Consider the following 17,905-nt stretch of genomic DNA (forward strand, 5'->3'; position numbering starts at 1 on the left):
TTGCATTCTCACTACCTCTCTTCAACACTGTACTGAAGGTTATAGCCATGTTAATTAGTCAAGAAAAAGGAAAAAAAGATATCCTGATTGGAATGGAAGAAGTAAAAATATCACCTTTCAGATTCCATGGTTTTATATGTAGAAAATTCTAAGGAATCCACAAAAAAATCTGCTACAACTTAATAAGCTCAGCAAGATTGCAGTATACAAGATCAGTATATATAAAAATCAATCTTATTTCTATATAGTGGCAGTGAACAATCCAAAAATTAAATCAAGAAAACAATTCTATTTACTGTATCAAAAAGAATAAAATATTTAGAAATAAAATTAACAAAGAAGTACAAGGCTTAGGCAGTAGAAAACTATAAAACAACTTTGAATGAGATTTAAAAAGAACTAAATAAATGGGATAGATATCCTGTGCTCATGGATTAGAAGACTTAATATTGTTGATATATAGTATTCCCCAAGTTCATCTACAGATTCAATACAATGACTATCAAAATCCCAGCTGGCTTTTTCTTTTCTTCCCAGAAATTAACAAGCTAATCCTAAAATTCATGTGGAAATGCAAGGAACCCAAAAGAGCCAAAACAATCTTGGAAAAGAATAAAGTTAAAGGACTCACATTTCCTTATTTCAAAAGTTACTACCCAGCTGTAGTAAAAAAAAAAAAAAAAGTGTGATACTAGCATAAGAACAGAAATATAAATCAATGAGATAGAATTGCAAGTCCAGAAATAAACCCTAATATTTATGGTCAACTGATTTTCAACAAGTGTGTCAGGGTGATTCAATGAGTGAAAGAATAGTTTCTTCAACAAATACCACTGGAACAACTGGTTATCCACAAGTAAAGGAACGAAGCTGAACTCCTTCCATACATCATACACAAAAATTAACATAAAATAGCTCAGAGACCTAAATTTAATCATCAAAACTATAAAACTCTCAGAAGAAAACATAGGAGTAAATCTTTTTAAGCTTGGATTAGGCAATGGCTTCTTAGATAGGACATCAAAGGCACATACAACAAAGAAAAATAGATTGGACTACATTATTAAAACTTTTTAAAAAACTTAGATTAAATTAAAACAAATTAAAACTTTTGTGCTTTAAAGGACGCCACTAAGAAAGTGAAAGGATGGGATGCCTGGGTGGCTCAGTCGGTTAAGCGTCTGCCTTCAGTTCAAGTCATGATCCCTGGGATCAAGTCCCACATCAGGCTCCTTGCTCAGCGGTGAGCCTGCTTCTCCCTCTACCTGCTGCTCCCCCTGCTTGTGCTCGCTCGCTCTCATTCTCTCTCTCTGGCAAATAAATAAATAAAATCTTTATTTAAAAAAAAGAAAGTGAAAGGGCAACATATAGGGTAGGAGAAAAAATTTGCAAATATTATATCTGATAAGGGATTGCTATCCAGAATATATAAAGAATCATTAAAACTCAACAATAACAAGATAAAGAACCCAACTTTACAAATGAGCAAGGGATTTGAATAGCCATTTCTTCTAAGAAGACATACAAATAGCCAATAAGCATATTAGGCAAATGGAAATCAAGACCACAATGAATATACCACTTCACATTCACTAGAATGGCTATAATCAAAAAGACAACAAAAAGTGTTATCAAGGATGTGAAAAATTGGAACCCTCAGTATGCGCTGCTGGTGGGAAGATAAAATGGTGCCGTCTCTTTGGGAAATAGTTTGGCAGTGCCCCAAAATGTTAAACATACAGTGAGCATATAACTCAGCAATGCCACTTCTAGGTATATACCCAAAATAATAAAAAACAATATCCACACATAAAGCTGTACATGAATATCCATGACAGCATTCATAACAGCAAAAATATTGAAATAACACAAAATGCCCATCAACCACTGAATAAACAAATGTGGCATATCCATACAATGGAGTATTATTCAGCCATACAAGGGATGAAGTATTAATGCATGCCACAAAATGGATGAACCTAAGTGAAAGAAAGTAGACACAAAAAACCACATATTGTATCATTCCATTTACATAAAATGTCCATAATAGGCAAATTCATAGAGGTGGAAAAGTAGATTAGTGATTGCCTAGAGTTGGGGGTGGGGTGAATGGGGAGTAACAATGGATATGGAGCTTCTTTTGGGGGTGATGAAAGTGTTTTGGAATTAGGTAGTGATGGTGTTTGCATGACATTGTGAATATACTAAAAACACTAAAGGATAAAGTTTGTGGTATGCGAGTTTTATCTCAAGATAGATTGAAGGAAAGTAAAGGAAAGACAAAAGAGAGGGAGGGAAGAAAGAAAAGGAAGAAAATAGATCAAATAGCTGGAAGGAAAGGAGGGAGGGAGGATAGAACAAAAAGTAAATAAGCAAGCTAGTCAGTCCTAATAAGTCAGTACGGCTCACATGGCTTCTTGATCAAAAGCAATAAAACTTGCTTAGCAAATTCAGACTTTTCCCAGGCTTGAATGATTCTGCATGATCTTGTCCCACACAAACCTAATTCTTGATTCCAACATGAACCTAGCCAGTCTGATCTCCATGGCAGGCTTATTCTCACCTGAACAGTATTGCTTATATTATTACCTTAACTCAGAGTAACTTTCCTCTTGCCCTCCACGTTTCTAACCTTACTCTCATCTTTTAGAGAGTTTTATTTATTTATTTATTGAGTGAGTGAGAGTGAGAGAGAGAGAGAGAGAGAGAGAGAGTGTGTGTGAGCAGGGGAGAGGGAGAGAGAACATTTCAAGCAGACCCTGTGCTGATCTTGGAGCCCAACGTGGGCCCGATGCCACAACCTTGAGATCAAGATCTGAGCTGAAACCACGAGTCAGATGCCTAACCGACTGAGCCACCCAGGAGCCTCTCTCATCTTTTAGAAGTTAAAAGCAAGTGCCACCTACTTTGAAGATGCCACTACACTCCTACATACAGATAACATCATAGACTCTGTCAATGTTAGTTCTTTGAGGAAAAAAGCACTACACTTCTTTTTTACCTCTCAGAGATCCTAAAATACACTAAATACTTGTAATTTAGGTGATCCATTCACTTAAATTGCTTTTCAAAAAAATTCTCTATTGATAAGATTAATGAGAAGATAGGATTGATACATAATCATTATGAGAGCTCAGCTCATTATAAAGGAATGTGTGGCTGAGAGTACTAGCTATCCACCACATTCCAATCTCCCCTTCTTCCATAGTATCTGGACATATATGTGCTCAGTCACACTCTAATTTGCAGACTTTTTTATAAATAGGTGTGGCCATAAGACCAAGATCCTCCAACATAATGTGGATGAAGTGATGTACACACATTCTAGGCCTACAAGCCAATAAAATCTACCACAATTGTTTCTCCATGCTCTCTCCTGATTCCTGTGAAGGGTAATGACAATAAAAGAACATCTTGGAAGCCATGTTTTGAAGATGACAGGGCCTGCTGTCAGCCTGAGTCCCTGAATAATCTCATGAAGGAGAGCTGCCTACTGACTTAAATACTTGCTCTTCTCTATTTATTCCTTTGAGGAAGCTTCTATTGTGTTTAAGCTATTACCTGTTTGAGATTATTTGTGTTAGCAGTCTAGCATCCCTAATTAATATAGTGTGCTCCTAAAGGATTTTTTTTCAGTGATTCCCCCACTACCTACAAAATAAAATTCAAACTCCTAACCTATTCCAATCTACCTTATTGATTTTTTTCTCTGTCTACTTCGCTTCATTCACCCTACATTTCTACTGAACAAAACATGATTCTATATATATTCCATGTTTACCTCCCTGTGTTTAGTTACACTAATCCCTTTACCTAGAACATTCTTTCATTCCATCTCCATACATCCAAAATTCACCAATTATCAAGACCTACAAATGCTACCTCTTCCATGAAGCCATTTCTGATTCCTCCAGATGAAATTAATTTATCCCTATTATAAATCTTAATAGAACTTTATATTTCTCTAATAATTTGCCCCACTCATTTTTATTTGCTAATGAATATGTTTTAATACTTACTCGTCTGTTACTTTCAAGGGCAGGATCCTTATATGATTCATCTTTATATGTCTTAAGTACCTAGCACAGTATCTTTTATAGAGCAGGAATTCAATAAATATTTGTTAAATGTACAAGAAAAATGAAGTAATATCAATTCTCTTAAGTATTCCCACTACCATCCTACTTAAAAATACCCCCTATATCAATCTCAGTCCAACTTCTGTCTTTATCATAACTTTCAAATTAATGGAGCTCTATTTAATTTTACCATTTGGAACATACATAGAGATGGGTTCATAATGAAGCCATACCTGGCAGTATCCAATTTTGGGATTCCTATATGCATAAGCAGTGAGTACCCGCCTCAGAGCAGATATGCCAGTGTCACTCTGAAAGGCTGGGTGTTCAGGCAGGGAGCGACGCAAATCACGTTCAATTTCTTCAGTAGCCAAGTTGCAGGTCCCTAAGGACTGCTCAACCACTTCAGCATAATAGCCAGGATTAGCAGCCATGTCATTAACAGCACCTGTACAGATGATTGCATTAACATACAAAAGAAGAGGAATGTAATAAACCTATTTATATATTTGCATATATAAAGATTTGGATTACTTTAAATTTAGCTTTATACTCAACTAATGTCCTAGTACAAACAAAAGAAAAGGCTTCACTAGAATCTATAATATCAGGATACCAATTTTATCCAATAGAATTTTCATGAACTGTTTTTATCCCTTAACTTTCCTTTGACACTGGAGATAGAGATACCTCCAATTAGTCATATCTTGCCTAATAAACTAATTTGCTCAGACAGTAGATGTGTGGATATACAGGTAAATACATGGAACTACCTTAGTCTCTTTGACTAATCTGAACTCATGATGAATAAGTCTTTGTTCTAGCCATCTTTGTAATTATTCTTACTTAGTGCATAACTTCTAGAAGGGGCATAGCTACTGTCTGTTAATAAAGTGAATATATGGGGTGCTTGGGTGGCTCAGTTGGTTAAGGGACTGCCTTTGGCTGGGGTCATGATCCCAGGGTCCTGGGATTGAGCCCCACATTGCGCTCCCTGCTCCACGGGGAGCTTGCTTCTCCCTCTCCCTCTGCTGCTCCCCCTGCTTGTGTTCTCTCTGTCAAATAAATAAATAAAATCTTTAAAAAAAAAGAAAAAAATAAAGTGAATATATGTAATACCTGAAAAAAGCATCCAGAGCTCTCCTCTTAAGGTCTCTGGAATCCCTCTTACAACCAGATCTCGAGTCTTTTTGGTCCGAAACATGCTAACACCACGCCCACATTCTGCAAATAGGATGTTCCATGACTGTTCCTTCATCTTTTCTTTCAACTGTAACAAAAAATCAACCAAGTAAACATGGTGAGAAATTAACTTCTTTCAAATAATTTGAAAACTCTCTTCACTGTGAAACAATACCTATGGAAATCAAGAACACAGAAAGTCAAAATCAGTATTGACAGAGGGGCCAAACACTGGACCACTCATCACAAATCTTCCGAATCCATGTGAGCGTAACAGCTTTAATTTGCTATTTTAATTCTTACCTAAACTCATATAAAAATGGGAAAAGCATTATACTTCAGAGGTAAAGCTTTGAACCATCCTCCCCATTCACCTTGATTTTAGGATTATTGACAATCCATGCAAATAAAACCCAATGTTCAATTTTCATTGCTTATCTTAATTCTTGATAACAGCCCTTTTGTTTGTTAACAGCCCTTTTGTGTAATTGAATGAAACAAGTCACACAACAGTACCTGCTGGAAAACCTTTTCAACCACCAAAGGAGGAGTTTTCAGTTGTGATACCTTCTAGTCTGCTCTAAGATTTTTATTTTTGATCAACTGTTTCAGTCCATAGATTTAAATATTTTGTTTTCCTACCATTTTGGAATTAAGAGTCTCCAAATTCTGAGGGTGAAATACTGTCATTAAGGCTTCAGTGTTCACAGTTTTACTGCATTCTTTCTGACATGTCAAAGATCGTACTTCAGTATTATCAGATGGGTCTGTAGAATCAGAACTAACAGGAATCTGAAAAAGAAAAAAATGTAATTGTCCCAAATGTATGCTTAAGTTTCTGCAAGAAGAAAAAGTGCTAATGCTTTATCTGTCATTTATAAACCACAATCAATCTACATAATAAAGGTTAAAGCACTGTCTCACAGAGACATTGTTTTTCTATCAAAATTAGAGACGTCAACAAATCAACATCTAGAACAGCATACTCAGGACTTCAGTGAACCCACTCCCCTATAAAAACAACAAAATACTGGCAAAAGATATAAAAAGTACCAGTTCAGAGCACTGGAAATTTACCAAAGGTACAGAATGAACTGAAAAGCACTGATACAAGTGAAACTAATGAACTGTAGTAGGAACACCAGATTCTGTGAAGTTTTGACTTGAGGCTGTTCTCATCACCCCTCCCTCCCAAGCTCAGAGGTAATGGTAGCCATGAAAGCCTACATTAACACAGCCAGTGGATCTTTTGGTGGATCACTAAAATCCCCATCCCCAGAACACAGTATTTTGACCAAACTAACAGCTACCTAGAAAATCTCCATTCCCAGGGTGTTATCATTTGATTTGATTCAGAGCTCAGGTCTGTGAATGAAAAAAGCCCCATCCCCAGGGCATTACAGAAGGCCACAGTAATCTGCTGATAAAATCACAGCTGCCTAAAGCTATGATTCAGTTTGGGGCAAACAAGAGCCTGGCTAAAAATCTAAAAGGAAGATTTGGATAACCAGATAAACACAGGGAACTTTGAAAGATTCTAACATATTCTTGGAGATGTAGATGGATGTATGCATGTACAGGGATGTGAAACTGCCCAGGAAAGAAACGGGACAGTGGAAGGCCCCAGTCACTCAATTCTGGCTGACTTTGTGAAGGTAAGCAATGAAACCTAGGCTGATTTATAAACTGCCTGAAATCTGAGGTATACCTTCACATAAAGATTCCCTTGGTAAAAAGTAGAAAACTTAATGGTTCAAGGCATTTAAGGAGCTCTTCTGACCCATCACTGGCTGACCACCAACTTATACTAGGGGTAATCCAAGAAAGCCAGGTTTAAAAATAAAAACAGGAACTATTAAAAAAAAGCAACCAATAGAAAATGGCTTTGAGAGGTCCAGTTGATTTTGTAAACTAAGAATGTAAGGTAGCTATTGTAACTATATTAAGAGAATGAAAGGAAATTATGTTTTTAAAAAAATAAAAGACCAAGTTAAAAAGTAGGCAAAAGATTTGAATAGAGACCTCACCAAAGAAGATGTAAAGATGACAAATAATTGTATAAAAATGCTCAATATTATATCATTGAGGAATTGCAAATTAAAAAAACAATGAGATACTACTGGCTATTAAAATGGCTAAAATCTCTAACACTGACAGTAACAAGTACTTGCTGCTGAGGATATGGAACTTGAACTCTAATTCATTGCTGGTGGAAATGCAAAATGGTACAGCCACTTTGGAAGATGGTTTGGCAGTTTCTTAGAAAGCAAAACATAGCCTTACTATATGATTCAGGAATTGTGCTCCTAGGTATATACCCAAATAGTTGAAAATGTATGTCTACACATACATATCTGCATGTGAATGTTTATAGCAACTTTATTGATTGTTGCCAAAAATTGAAGGCAAACAAGGTATCAAGAGGTGAATGTACAAACACTGTGGTATATCCAGATAATGAAATATTTTTCAGCAATAAAAAAATGAACTATCAACAAAACATAAAGAAATAGAAAATTTGAACTTACTAATAACATGTAAGTACACTGAATTTGTAATCCAAAACCTCCCACCAGAGAAAAACCCTGGACCAGATGGCTTCATGGGTGAATTATACCAAACATTTAAAGAATTAATGCCAATTCTTCTCAAATTCTTCCAAAAAAGTGAAGGGGATGGGAACACTCCCAAACTAATTTTTCAGGGCCAGCATGTCCCTGATACTAAAGCCAAATAAAAACACTACAAGAAATTACAAGCCAAAATCCAAATGAATACAGATGCAAAAATTCTCAACAACATACTAGCAGATCAAATTCAACAACACATTACAAGGATCATACACCATGATCAAGTGGGACTTATCCCTGGGAGGCAAAGATGGTTTAACATATACAAATCAATAAATGTGATATAGCACATGAATAGAATAAAGGATAAAAATAATCTGATCATACCCATAGATGCAGAAAAAACATTTGACAAAATTCAATATCCTTTCATGATAAAAACTCTCAACAAAGTGGGTATAAAAGAAACATACTTCAACATAATAAAGGCCATATATGACAAGCCCACAGCTAACATCATACTCCAAGGTAAAAGGTTGAAAGCTTTTCCTGAGATCAGGAACAAGATGAAGCTGCCTACTCTCACCACTCCCAATCAACATAGTACTACAAGTCCTAGCTAGAGCCATCAGTCAAGATAAAGAAATAAAATACATCCAAATAGGAAAGGAAGAAGTAAAACTGTCTCTGCTGATAAAATGATTTTGTATACAGAAAACCCTGAAGACTCTACCAAAAAACTACTAGAACTGATAAATGAATTCAGTAAAGTTGCAGAGTACAAAATCAATGTACAGAAATCTGCTTCATTATTATACACTAACAATGAAGCAGCAGAAAGTGAAATTAAGAACACAATCCCATTTACAAGTGCAACAAAAACAATAAAGTAGGAATAAACTTAACCAAAAAGGTGAAAGACCTGTACTCTGAAAACTATAAAACACAGATGAAAGGAATTCAAGATAACACAAAAAACTGGAAAGACATTCCATGCTCATGGGTTGGAAAAACAAATATTGTAAAAATGTCTTCATTACCCAAAGCAATCTACACATTTAATGCAATCCCTATCAAAATTCCAACAGCATTTTTCACAGAACTAGAACAAATAATCCTAAAATGTGCATGGAAACACAAAAGACTTAAATAGCCAAAGCAATCTTGAAAAGGAAAAACAAAACTGGAGGTATCATAATTCTAGATTCCAAGTTATATTACAAAGCGGTAGTAATTAAAACAGCATTGTACTGGTAGAGACACACAGATCAATGGAATAGAACAGAAAACCCAGAAATAAACCCAATTATATGGTCAATTAATCTTTGACAAAGGAGGAATGAATATCCAATGAGAAAAAGAGTCTCTTCAACAAATGGTGTTGGGAAAACTGGACGGCCACATGCAAAAGAGTGAAACTGGACCACTTCCTTACACCATACACAAAAATAAACTTAAAATGGATTAAAGATCTAAATGTAAGACCTGAAACCATAACAAATCATCAAAGAGAGCATAGGCAGTAATATCTCTCACATCAGCTGTAGCAACATTTTTATAGATATGTCTCCTAAGGCAAGGGAAACAAAAGCAAAAATAAATATTGGGATTGCATCAAAATAAAAAGTTTCTGCACAGTGAAGGAAACAATAAACAAAACTAAAAGGCAACCTACTGAATGGCAGAAGATAGTTGCAAATGACGTATCTGACAAAGGGTTAGTATCCAAAATATATAAAAAACTGAAACAACTCAATACCCACAAAACAAATAATCCAACTTAAAAATGGGCAGAAGACATGAACAGACATTTCTCCAAAGAAGACATCCAGATGGCCAACAGACACATGAAAAGATGCTCAACATCACTCATCAGGGAAATGCAAATCAAAACTACAATGAGATATCACCTCACACCTGTCAGAATGGCTAAAATCAACAACACCAGAAAGAGGTGTTGGCGAGGATGTGCAGGAAAAAGAAACCCTCTTGCACTGTTGGTGGGAATACAAACTGGTGCAGCCACTCTGTAAAACAGTATGGAGTTTCCTCAAAAAGTTAAAAATAGAACTATCCTACCAATACAAAAACACTAATTCAAATGGATACATGCACCTCTATGTTTATTGCAGCATTATTTACAATAGCCAAACTACAGAAGCAGCCCAAGTGTCCTTGGACAGGTACATGGATAAAGAAGGTGCGGTATATATGTATGTATGTATGTATGTATGTATGTATGTATGTGTGTATGTGTGTGTGTATAATTCAGCCATAAAAACGAATGAAACCTTGCCATTTGCAACAACATGGATAGAGCTACAGAGTATAATGAGAAGCGAAGTAAGTCAGCCAGAGAAAGACAAATACCGTATGATCTCACTCATAATGTGGAATTTAAGAAACAAAACAAGTGAGCAAAGGAAAAAAGAAGAGAGAGACAAACCAAGAAATGGACTCTTGGCAATACAGAATAAATTGATGGTTACCAGAGGGAGGTAGGTGGTAGATGGGGCAAATAGGGAATGGGGATTCAAGGGTACACTTAAAAAAAAAAATTCCTAGCAAACCAGTATACTGACTGGTATTTTGCACATACCTTTACTAAAACCTTTAAAAATGGGAAGAGAAACTAGAAAACCTTAGAACTCTGACATACATCTGAAAAGATGATAAACTCATTTTGAGACAAAATCCTTTCTCAGAACTGATCACACCCAACTACAAGAGGCACCTGAGAATTTTGGGGGGAAAATTCCAGTTTTTCGGGTTTAAGAGACACAGATAAATTGAGGAGAAAGAAAGAGAAGCAGAGCATTAAATGTAACAGAGAGAATGAATCTGAAATGGAATAGGACAGGAAAAAAAGTGATATAAGTAAGAATATGGAAGCACTGCGAGAGAAACTACCAGGACTGATCAGGTTTTACCTGTGTCCTCAACATCAAACTAAGGAATATCCTGGGTGCACACGTGAAGAGAATGAAAGATTATAAAGTTGGGGCATGAAAATTCTTGATGGTTAACATGAAGATTCTGGGTCTGGAACAGAGATATATGTATCTTTTAATTACATGTTTTCATTATGTTTTTCTAATATCAAGGAAAAAGCTAGTCTTATCAATACTGCATTATAATTGACTTAGCATAATATTTTTAGTCTCTACTCTGGAGAGGTAAAAGCTGCTATAATCCTATCCAAATAATATAGCCAATAAAGCCAATGTTGATTTTTTCTTTGAATTTTTAATTAAAATACAATAGTTAAAATGTGATAAGTTTTATCACTCTATTAAAACATGAGTTTCCTAGGCATTGAAAATGAAAATTAATTTGAATTGAAAGTATCTACATTTACATAAAGGACACACTAAATATCAAAATCAGTCTCTTAAGCACCCTTCGCCAAGAATATTTGCCTTCTCTAATATTTTACTAGTAAATAGCTTTGCCACTATTTTGCTCTGGGCTATATTATATAAGTGAGGCTGGACTACTCAGTATTAAATAAAAGATATTTAGACTGGTTTAAAATTGCTGTCTCTCTACAGCAGTCAGAGGAGAGTCCTTTTTTTAAGGCCTTATTAAATTCTCAAATATAGTTTGAGTTATTAAAAGCCATGTCACATGAAAGTACAAGATGTGTATATCTGAGATACTGCAGATATAGTCAAGAAGGATCAAATGATAATAATTTTTAAAATATGAGTTCCTAAAGAAGGATAAAGTTAATTCTCACTTCTGCTTTATAATGTGGCTTAGAGAATGTAATTTCTTTGGTTTTAGTCGTTTAAACCTAAGCATGAATAGAAAAAGTACTATGAGTTCCCTTTGAAAGAATGGAGCACATGAAACAACCTTTAAAAAAAATGATTTGATTGCTATATAATTACCTCTGTGCTAACATCGTGATACTGAGTTGAAGCTGCCCCATACTTGAGTCTGAGTTTTGCCACCAGCTGCTCAAAGTCTTGAACTTCACTGAAGCGAAAAGCTGTTTTTCCTTTGATGCTAATGATGACAGATTTGCTGGAATCATTTGTCTTATCTATAGCTAAGACCTGGGGGGTGAAAACATAAATGAATCCCATTCTTCCTTGTTGCTGACGCTTTCGGGCAAAATATGTTTAGCTTAATCTTTTGTGGCTAAAGCTTTGGTCCATGGTATGACTTATTAAGAAATAGACTTTGGGTACTAGTTGCACCACTGACACAAGTAAACTCTGCAAGTTATTTCACTTCTCAAGGAAAAGGTTTAATTAACATGTAGCCTTAAAAAATGACAATATAAATGTAAAAATTCAGGGCTACAATGCTGACAATTTATTTCTAACTTACATAAAAGCTACCAATTATATTCTTTTTGACTGTGTGTATCAAATATAATAGTCTAAGTCTTGGTATTCATGTTATAAATGTCTGGGCAATCATGCTCCATCTTGAGTCATCCTGAACCTTATCTGGTTTGTAAATTTTTAATTTTTTTCTATTTTTACTTTTAATGAGAGCTATAATGCTCTTATCCTAGTACTCTTATCCTGAAGAATAATACTGAACTTAAAAAACGATTATTGGGGCATCTGGGTGGCTCAGTTGGTTAAGTGTTTGACTCTTGATTTTGGCTCAGGTCATGATCTCGGGGTTGTGAGATGGAGCCCTTCACTGGGCTCCACACTGGGTATGGAGCCTGCTTGGGATTCTCTCTCTCCTTCTGCCCCTCCTTCCTCGCCCCCCACTTGCTCGTATGTGTTCTCTCTCTCTCTCTCAAAAAAAAAAAAAGATTCTTAAAAATTACTAAAAGGGTGGTGCATATAGAGTTTTCAATAATTTACAGAATTAAATGATATTTTATTCTGTGAATGATAGCATTTTCAAACTAAAATTGATATGTAACCAAATTTGTATTACCTCTCGTAATGGAATGATTACACAACATAGATTGCCATCCTGGCTAGCAAAGCAGATATAGTTTTCTGAGATGCACATTTTTCCATGAGTATTAAAGTGGCTGAATGGTACCCATAAGAAACATTCATGTACTTCTTTCAAAGTCTCTTCTTTGGGGAGCCTAAAAAAAGCATTAAACTGCTCACTGTGGGCTCGATTTTCCAGACCTCTGTAGAAAAGAAAAAAGAGGGCTCAAATAAGGACTTCTAAAGTACACACATGCCCATATTGACTAATCTAAATGTACTCTAAAGCAGAAAGAGAAATATTACATGCTATGTTCTTCAACAAATTATGTAATGGAAGAAACACACGGATTCATAACAAATTCATTTTCTTTGTTCCCTATTCCAATTTTGTTTTATTACTAAATTACAATGCACAAAAGTTAGAGATGATGTAGGACTTTAAACCATCTGTTAAGGGGTGATTTGCTGGAAGATTATTATTATATTATTATATATTCATAATATGCAAATATGGCTAACACCAATATTGGCAAACAATTTTTATATGTAGTTATCAGAAAATCAAGTCACCCAGTTCAAACAAAATAAAAGTGAAAAATAAAAAAGAGAAAAATTAAAAATGAAAATTTATGGGATCAAAATTTAGACAAGAACAGTACATAAAAGATAATATTAAAATTAAGTGAAACAAACACTTAAATGAACATTTAAAAAAAGCCATACTAGAAGCAAAATAAACACTGCTTGCACAGTATTGGGCACAGGATAGGCGTCAAGAAATAAAGATGACTTGTTAACTGATATGTAAATATATGAATAAAAAACAATTGCTTAAAATAGTACAATTTTTCTAGAGGCAGTAAACACTTGTGTTAAGCAGCAATGCCATCTGGGGTAGTAAGTAAATTATGCAAGTTCTAACTCAAAGCCAACAAAGTTAAAACCAAATTCATCCTCCCAGCATATACTATTTGAATATGTGGCATTTCATCATGTCTTTCAAAATAATTCTGATGAACAGAAAACCACATTAATTTTACCTCACTTAAATTATAATTTGGTGGGTTATTATTATTATTATTATTATTTTGATTTTATTTATTTATTTGACAGAGAGAGACAGTGAGAGCAGGAACACAAGCAGGGGGAGTGGGAGAGGGAGAAGCAGGCTTCCCGCTGAGCAGGGAGCCCGATGTGGGACTCGATCCCAGGACCCTGGGATCATGACCCGAGCCGAAGGCAGACGCTTAACGACTGAGCCACCCAGGCGCCCGGTTATTATTATTTTAAAAGATGAGGTCTATTTATATAAATGAAAAGATGTCCATGATATATTATTTTAAGGGGGGAAAACAGCAGACTATGGAATAATATGTAATGTTTAGTCCCAATCATGTTTTTTGCAAATACTTTTTAATTAATGCATTAAAAAGTCTGGAAGGATATACACCGAAACTATTGCTAATGTGCTTCTATACTGTTTAAATTATAGAAGTAATACATATTTGTAAAAACAATAAGCTGAAGCAATAAAGATACTCAATTTTAGAAAAAAGTCATTTGGAGGCTAAGTCTAAATAATCTATTGTTCTTTTTAACTTACTAGAAAAAAGGATTTAGATATCTATGATTTTCAGTAGGCTCTCTTAAAAATACACATAGACAAAAATGGATTTCCTATATCATTTAAATACAGACTTGGTAATGAATAACTCATTGATAGATGGCTTTTTAGAGGATATTCTAAGGGAAATAAAATGGCTAAAAAGTTTATGTTTATGGTGGCCAATCAAGGAACAAACTACAAAAACAAATGCTCAACTATAATATAACATAAACTGAATTCCTAATCCTTATAGAGTTCTATTTATAAATCATGCACACTGGGACATAGAAAAAATTCATCTTGCTGATCTATTTTCCAGAAAAGCAGACACACTCACAAAGAAGTCCTTACATATACAGATTTTAGAAATGGTTAGAAATAGGCAAATGGAACAACCATATCCAGTTAGGGCTATGTAGTAATCACACAACCCTCTAGGTCACTTGTTCTGGTCTATCCATAGGACTGCGGCTTAGGTTCCTCTCATAGTTTCCCATACAGTCTATACCCACATGCTCCTTGCCAGAAGGTGCATTCATTAGCTATTTCTAGATCCTCTCTTCTTTCCCTCTCCTTTGGCATGCTTGTTTCAGTCAACTGTTCTGAGTGTTGAGCAGTATGAAAGGGCTCTGGTCAGTTTCAGCAAACCAAATAGAGAAGCAAACAGCTATCAGAGATACTTCTCATGTAGGCATTAATAATGATTAACATTTATCTAGTGTTTCATATGTTTACAAAGTGCTTTCACACGTTAGAGTGTTCATTCCTCACAAGTGCTCTCTGAGGTAGAAATGATACATGAGGATATTAAGGTCCTGAGAGATAATGACTTGTCCAAGCATTGTTGTACTCTCCTTATAAAGCCCATGTTCCACTGGCTCCACTAACTTGCCTCTTCATAAAAATTATGCTGTCTAGGGGCCCCTGGGTGGCTCAGTTGGTTAAGTGGCCAACTCGTGATTTCAGCTTAGCTCATGATCTCAGGTTTGTGAGATTGAGCCCCAAGTGGGGCTCCGCGCTCAGTACGGAGCCTGCTTGTCCCTCTTCCTGCCCCTCCCCCCCAAATATATAAAGAAAATCTTTAAAAAAATGATGCTGTCTACAAATTATATTTAAAAATAAACAATACATTTTACAATATCATACCTGAAACTGTTTAGACTACTCATAGAGAAATGTAGACTAACCAGGCATATAAAAACCTCTATTTCTAAAAGCACTCCAGGGCAAATCCTACTGGGATTTCAATAAGTAATTTTCAAACTTAACTTCTATTACTTCTTAGGATTAAACTTAATGGAGGGAATACTATTTGTGAAATGCATATGAATAAACTAAAAAATACCCCACACATCAATGATTAATTCCAAAGAAAAATTATCATATAACACAGAACAGTTAACTTTTAATGATTATCAAGGTTACTGTTCTTTGGTAAAACAGTATTTTGAAAAGTATTAATTAAGCTTTGAATACCTCTTGGTGATTTGTAGAGGATCATCAAGGATTGGGTCATTAGCAAATGTTTCCTTATCAAAAAGTCTCTTTATAGCATAGTTTGCCAGCTGTTCCATAAGAAGGTATGTTTCATTAATATGCAAAAACATTGAAAAGTAGTGATTCTCCCCTTGGGAACACACATGAATACTCTCTGTTAGTATAACATTTGAAGTCTTTTCAAGTTTTGAGACTGCATCCCAGGAGATAATGAGTTTTACTGCAAATAAGAATTATAAGCAGATATGATTAAATTTCTCAATACTGATTAACGTTTATCAATCAGGTCTTTTAAAACAATAGTTAACCACTTGAAAAATGCTATGAACAACTAAAATACTTTAGACTACAAGATTAGTTAAAATTTTGAAGCATAACCATTAACATACAATAATTGGTGATTCTAGGAACAGATACAATTTTAAAGAATTTTTAAAAAATTATTCTGCTTTTATATTTAAATCTGTTACTTTACACAATTGCATAATCACTGATGTAAAAACTATATGTGTGCTCTGAACATTACTGTTTGATTCTTCTTTATAACTGCGGGCCATTAGATACTATGGCTACCGTTTTTATACTGTATTTCTAAAACAAGGATTAAAACATGAATTGCAGAGTCTATGGTTTAGAACAAGACAAAGAAAGGAGCTATGTGCCAGGTCACCATCATCATTTAATATTCACTCACTTCCCACAATATGCAAGGCATTCTATATATACTTTCAATGGCTCCTATGTTAAGGATTCTTTCTCTAGATGAAGTGAACTTTTTAATGTACAGTTTAATTACTCTTAATATCAATCCTATTGCTTTATATACAACCTAACAACCCCACAGAGTTGACAGGTCAGTCAGCAAGTTCAAAGCATGGTAAGCAACAGAAGCCACTTACTTTCTGATCCCAACAAAAAAGAATAGAAGCTCAGAAAGTTGGTGCTAAGATAGAGCCATCCCTGACAAGGAACCCGTCCTTTCCAATAACTGCATGAGTAATAGGTCACTAACTTCTCCTGCTCTGGTAAACCAAAACATTTTTCAAATTTCAAAAGAGCTTCTCGAAATTTCTCAGGATCATCTTCTTTTGCAAAAGAATGTTTTCCCTCTTCAGCAATCAATCCCTAAAGGAGACAAAATATTTTCTGACAATTATTACCTACTAATAAAAATACATTTTATATATTTAAACAGTTCACTGAATACAACTGTATATGTCTACAAGCTACATATATGTATAAATGTGTGTACATAAATGCTTCTCCTAGGAGAGAGGTGAGCAAATTTTCTTTAATTTCGTAATAAGGCTTTTTCTAATGCCTCATAAGGAGCTACCACAAACGTAGGTGCTAAATATTTTGTTTTTTGTTTTTTTGGGTTTTTTTGGTGCCGAAACCCAGGACTGAAGTTGCTAAATATTTTTTTTGATTGAGTGAAGGATTCATCCAAATTCCAAACTCATGAAATACTGAAATGAAAATATCCCTAAGAGCACTCACAAGGGCACCAAAAACTAATCATTGACCTCATAATTTTCTTTAGCACTGATTCTGACATTCATATGTGTACTTCTGCCAATCCTGAAAGGTGTCAGTAAAACAATGACCTTCCCACATGGCCTTTGATCCTAAAATAAGAGGGTCAAAGATATAGTATTCCATCTACAAAATAAATCCATCACTTACTCTTATCTTTCCTTGTACAAAATTAGTAATATCTTCATTTGAATCAAACACAGATAAGGTCTTCATGATATTTTGTTCCAACCAATCCCAATGTTTGGTTATTTCTTCTCTGTTGGCTCCTGATTAATAATGAAAGAGAATAAAAGACTCAAGGGAAACTCCACAACAAAACTGCTCTTGATATTTACAAGCTTAGTTTAAAAAGAAATAAAATTATATTCACTCGTTTTCAGAAAAGATGATCATAAAAGAATAAAGATATTAATTACACTTATTCTCTACTTCAGCTGTATATGTAGGGATAAATACTATTTTTTATTATAAATGAAAGACTAAAATATTTAATGAAAGGGGGAAAAGTAAATAGAA

The 17,905-nt window shown here is 34.8% G+C and overlaps 1 protein-coding gene across 1 annotated transcript in view; it reads right to left on the bottom strand.

Moving 5' to 3' along the window:
- The window catches only part of TBC1D8B (TBC1 domain family member 8B), a 56,779-nt gene that overhangs the window by 20,294 nt on the left and 18,580 nt on the right, over positions 1-17,905 (bottom strand). Inside the window, exons 3-10 of the mRNA XM_025853688.2 lie at positions 17,537-17,655; positions 16,750-16,975; positions 15,830-16,070; positions 12,740-12,947; positions 11,725-11,892; positions 5,904-6,053; positions 5,199-5,349; positions 4,313-4,527 (exon numbers count right to left, since the gene is read on the bottom strand). Of these exons, the coding sequence (XP_025709473.1) occupies positions 4,313-4,527; positions 5,199-5,349; positions 5,904-6,053; positions 11,725-11,892; positions 12,740-12,947; positions 15,830-16,070; positions 16,750-16,975; positions 17,537-17,655 (1,478 nt within the window). The remainder of the gene's footprint in view (positions 1-4,312; positions 4,528-5,198; positions 5,350-5,903; positions 6,054-11,724; positions 11,893-12,739; positions 12,948-15,829; positions 16,071-16,749; positions 16,976-17,536; positions 17,656-17,905) is intronic.

The sequence above is a fragment of the Callorhinus ursinus genome, unplaced genomic scaffold (genome assembly GCF_003265705.2).
Source record: "Callorhinus ursinus isolate GAN/ISIS: 27379988/994484 unplaced genomic scaffold, GSC_fseal_2.0 scaffold65, whole genome shotgun sequence".
Classification (NCBI taxonomy): Eukaryota; Metazoa; Chordata; class Mammalia; order Carnivora; family Otariidae; genus Callorhinus; species Callorhinus ursinus.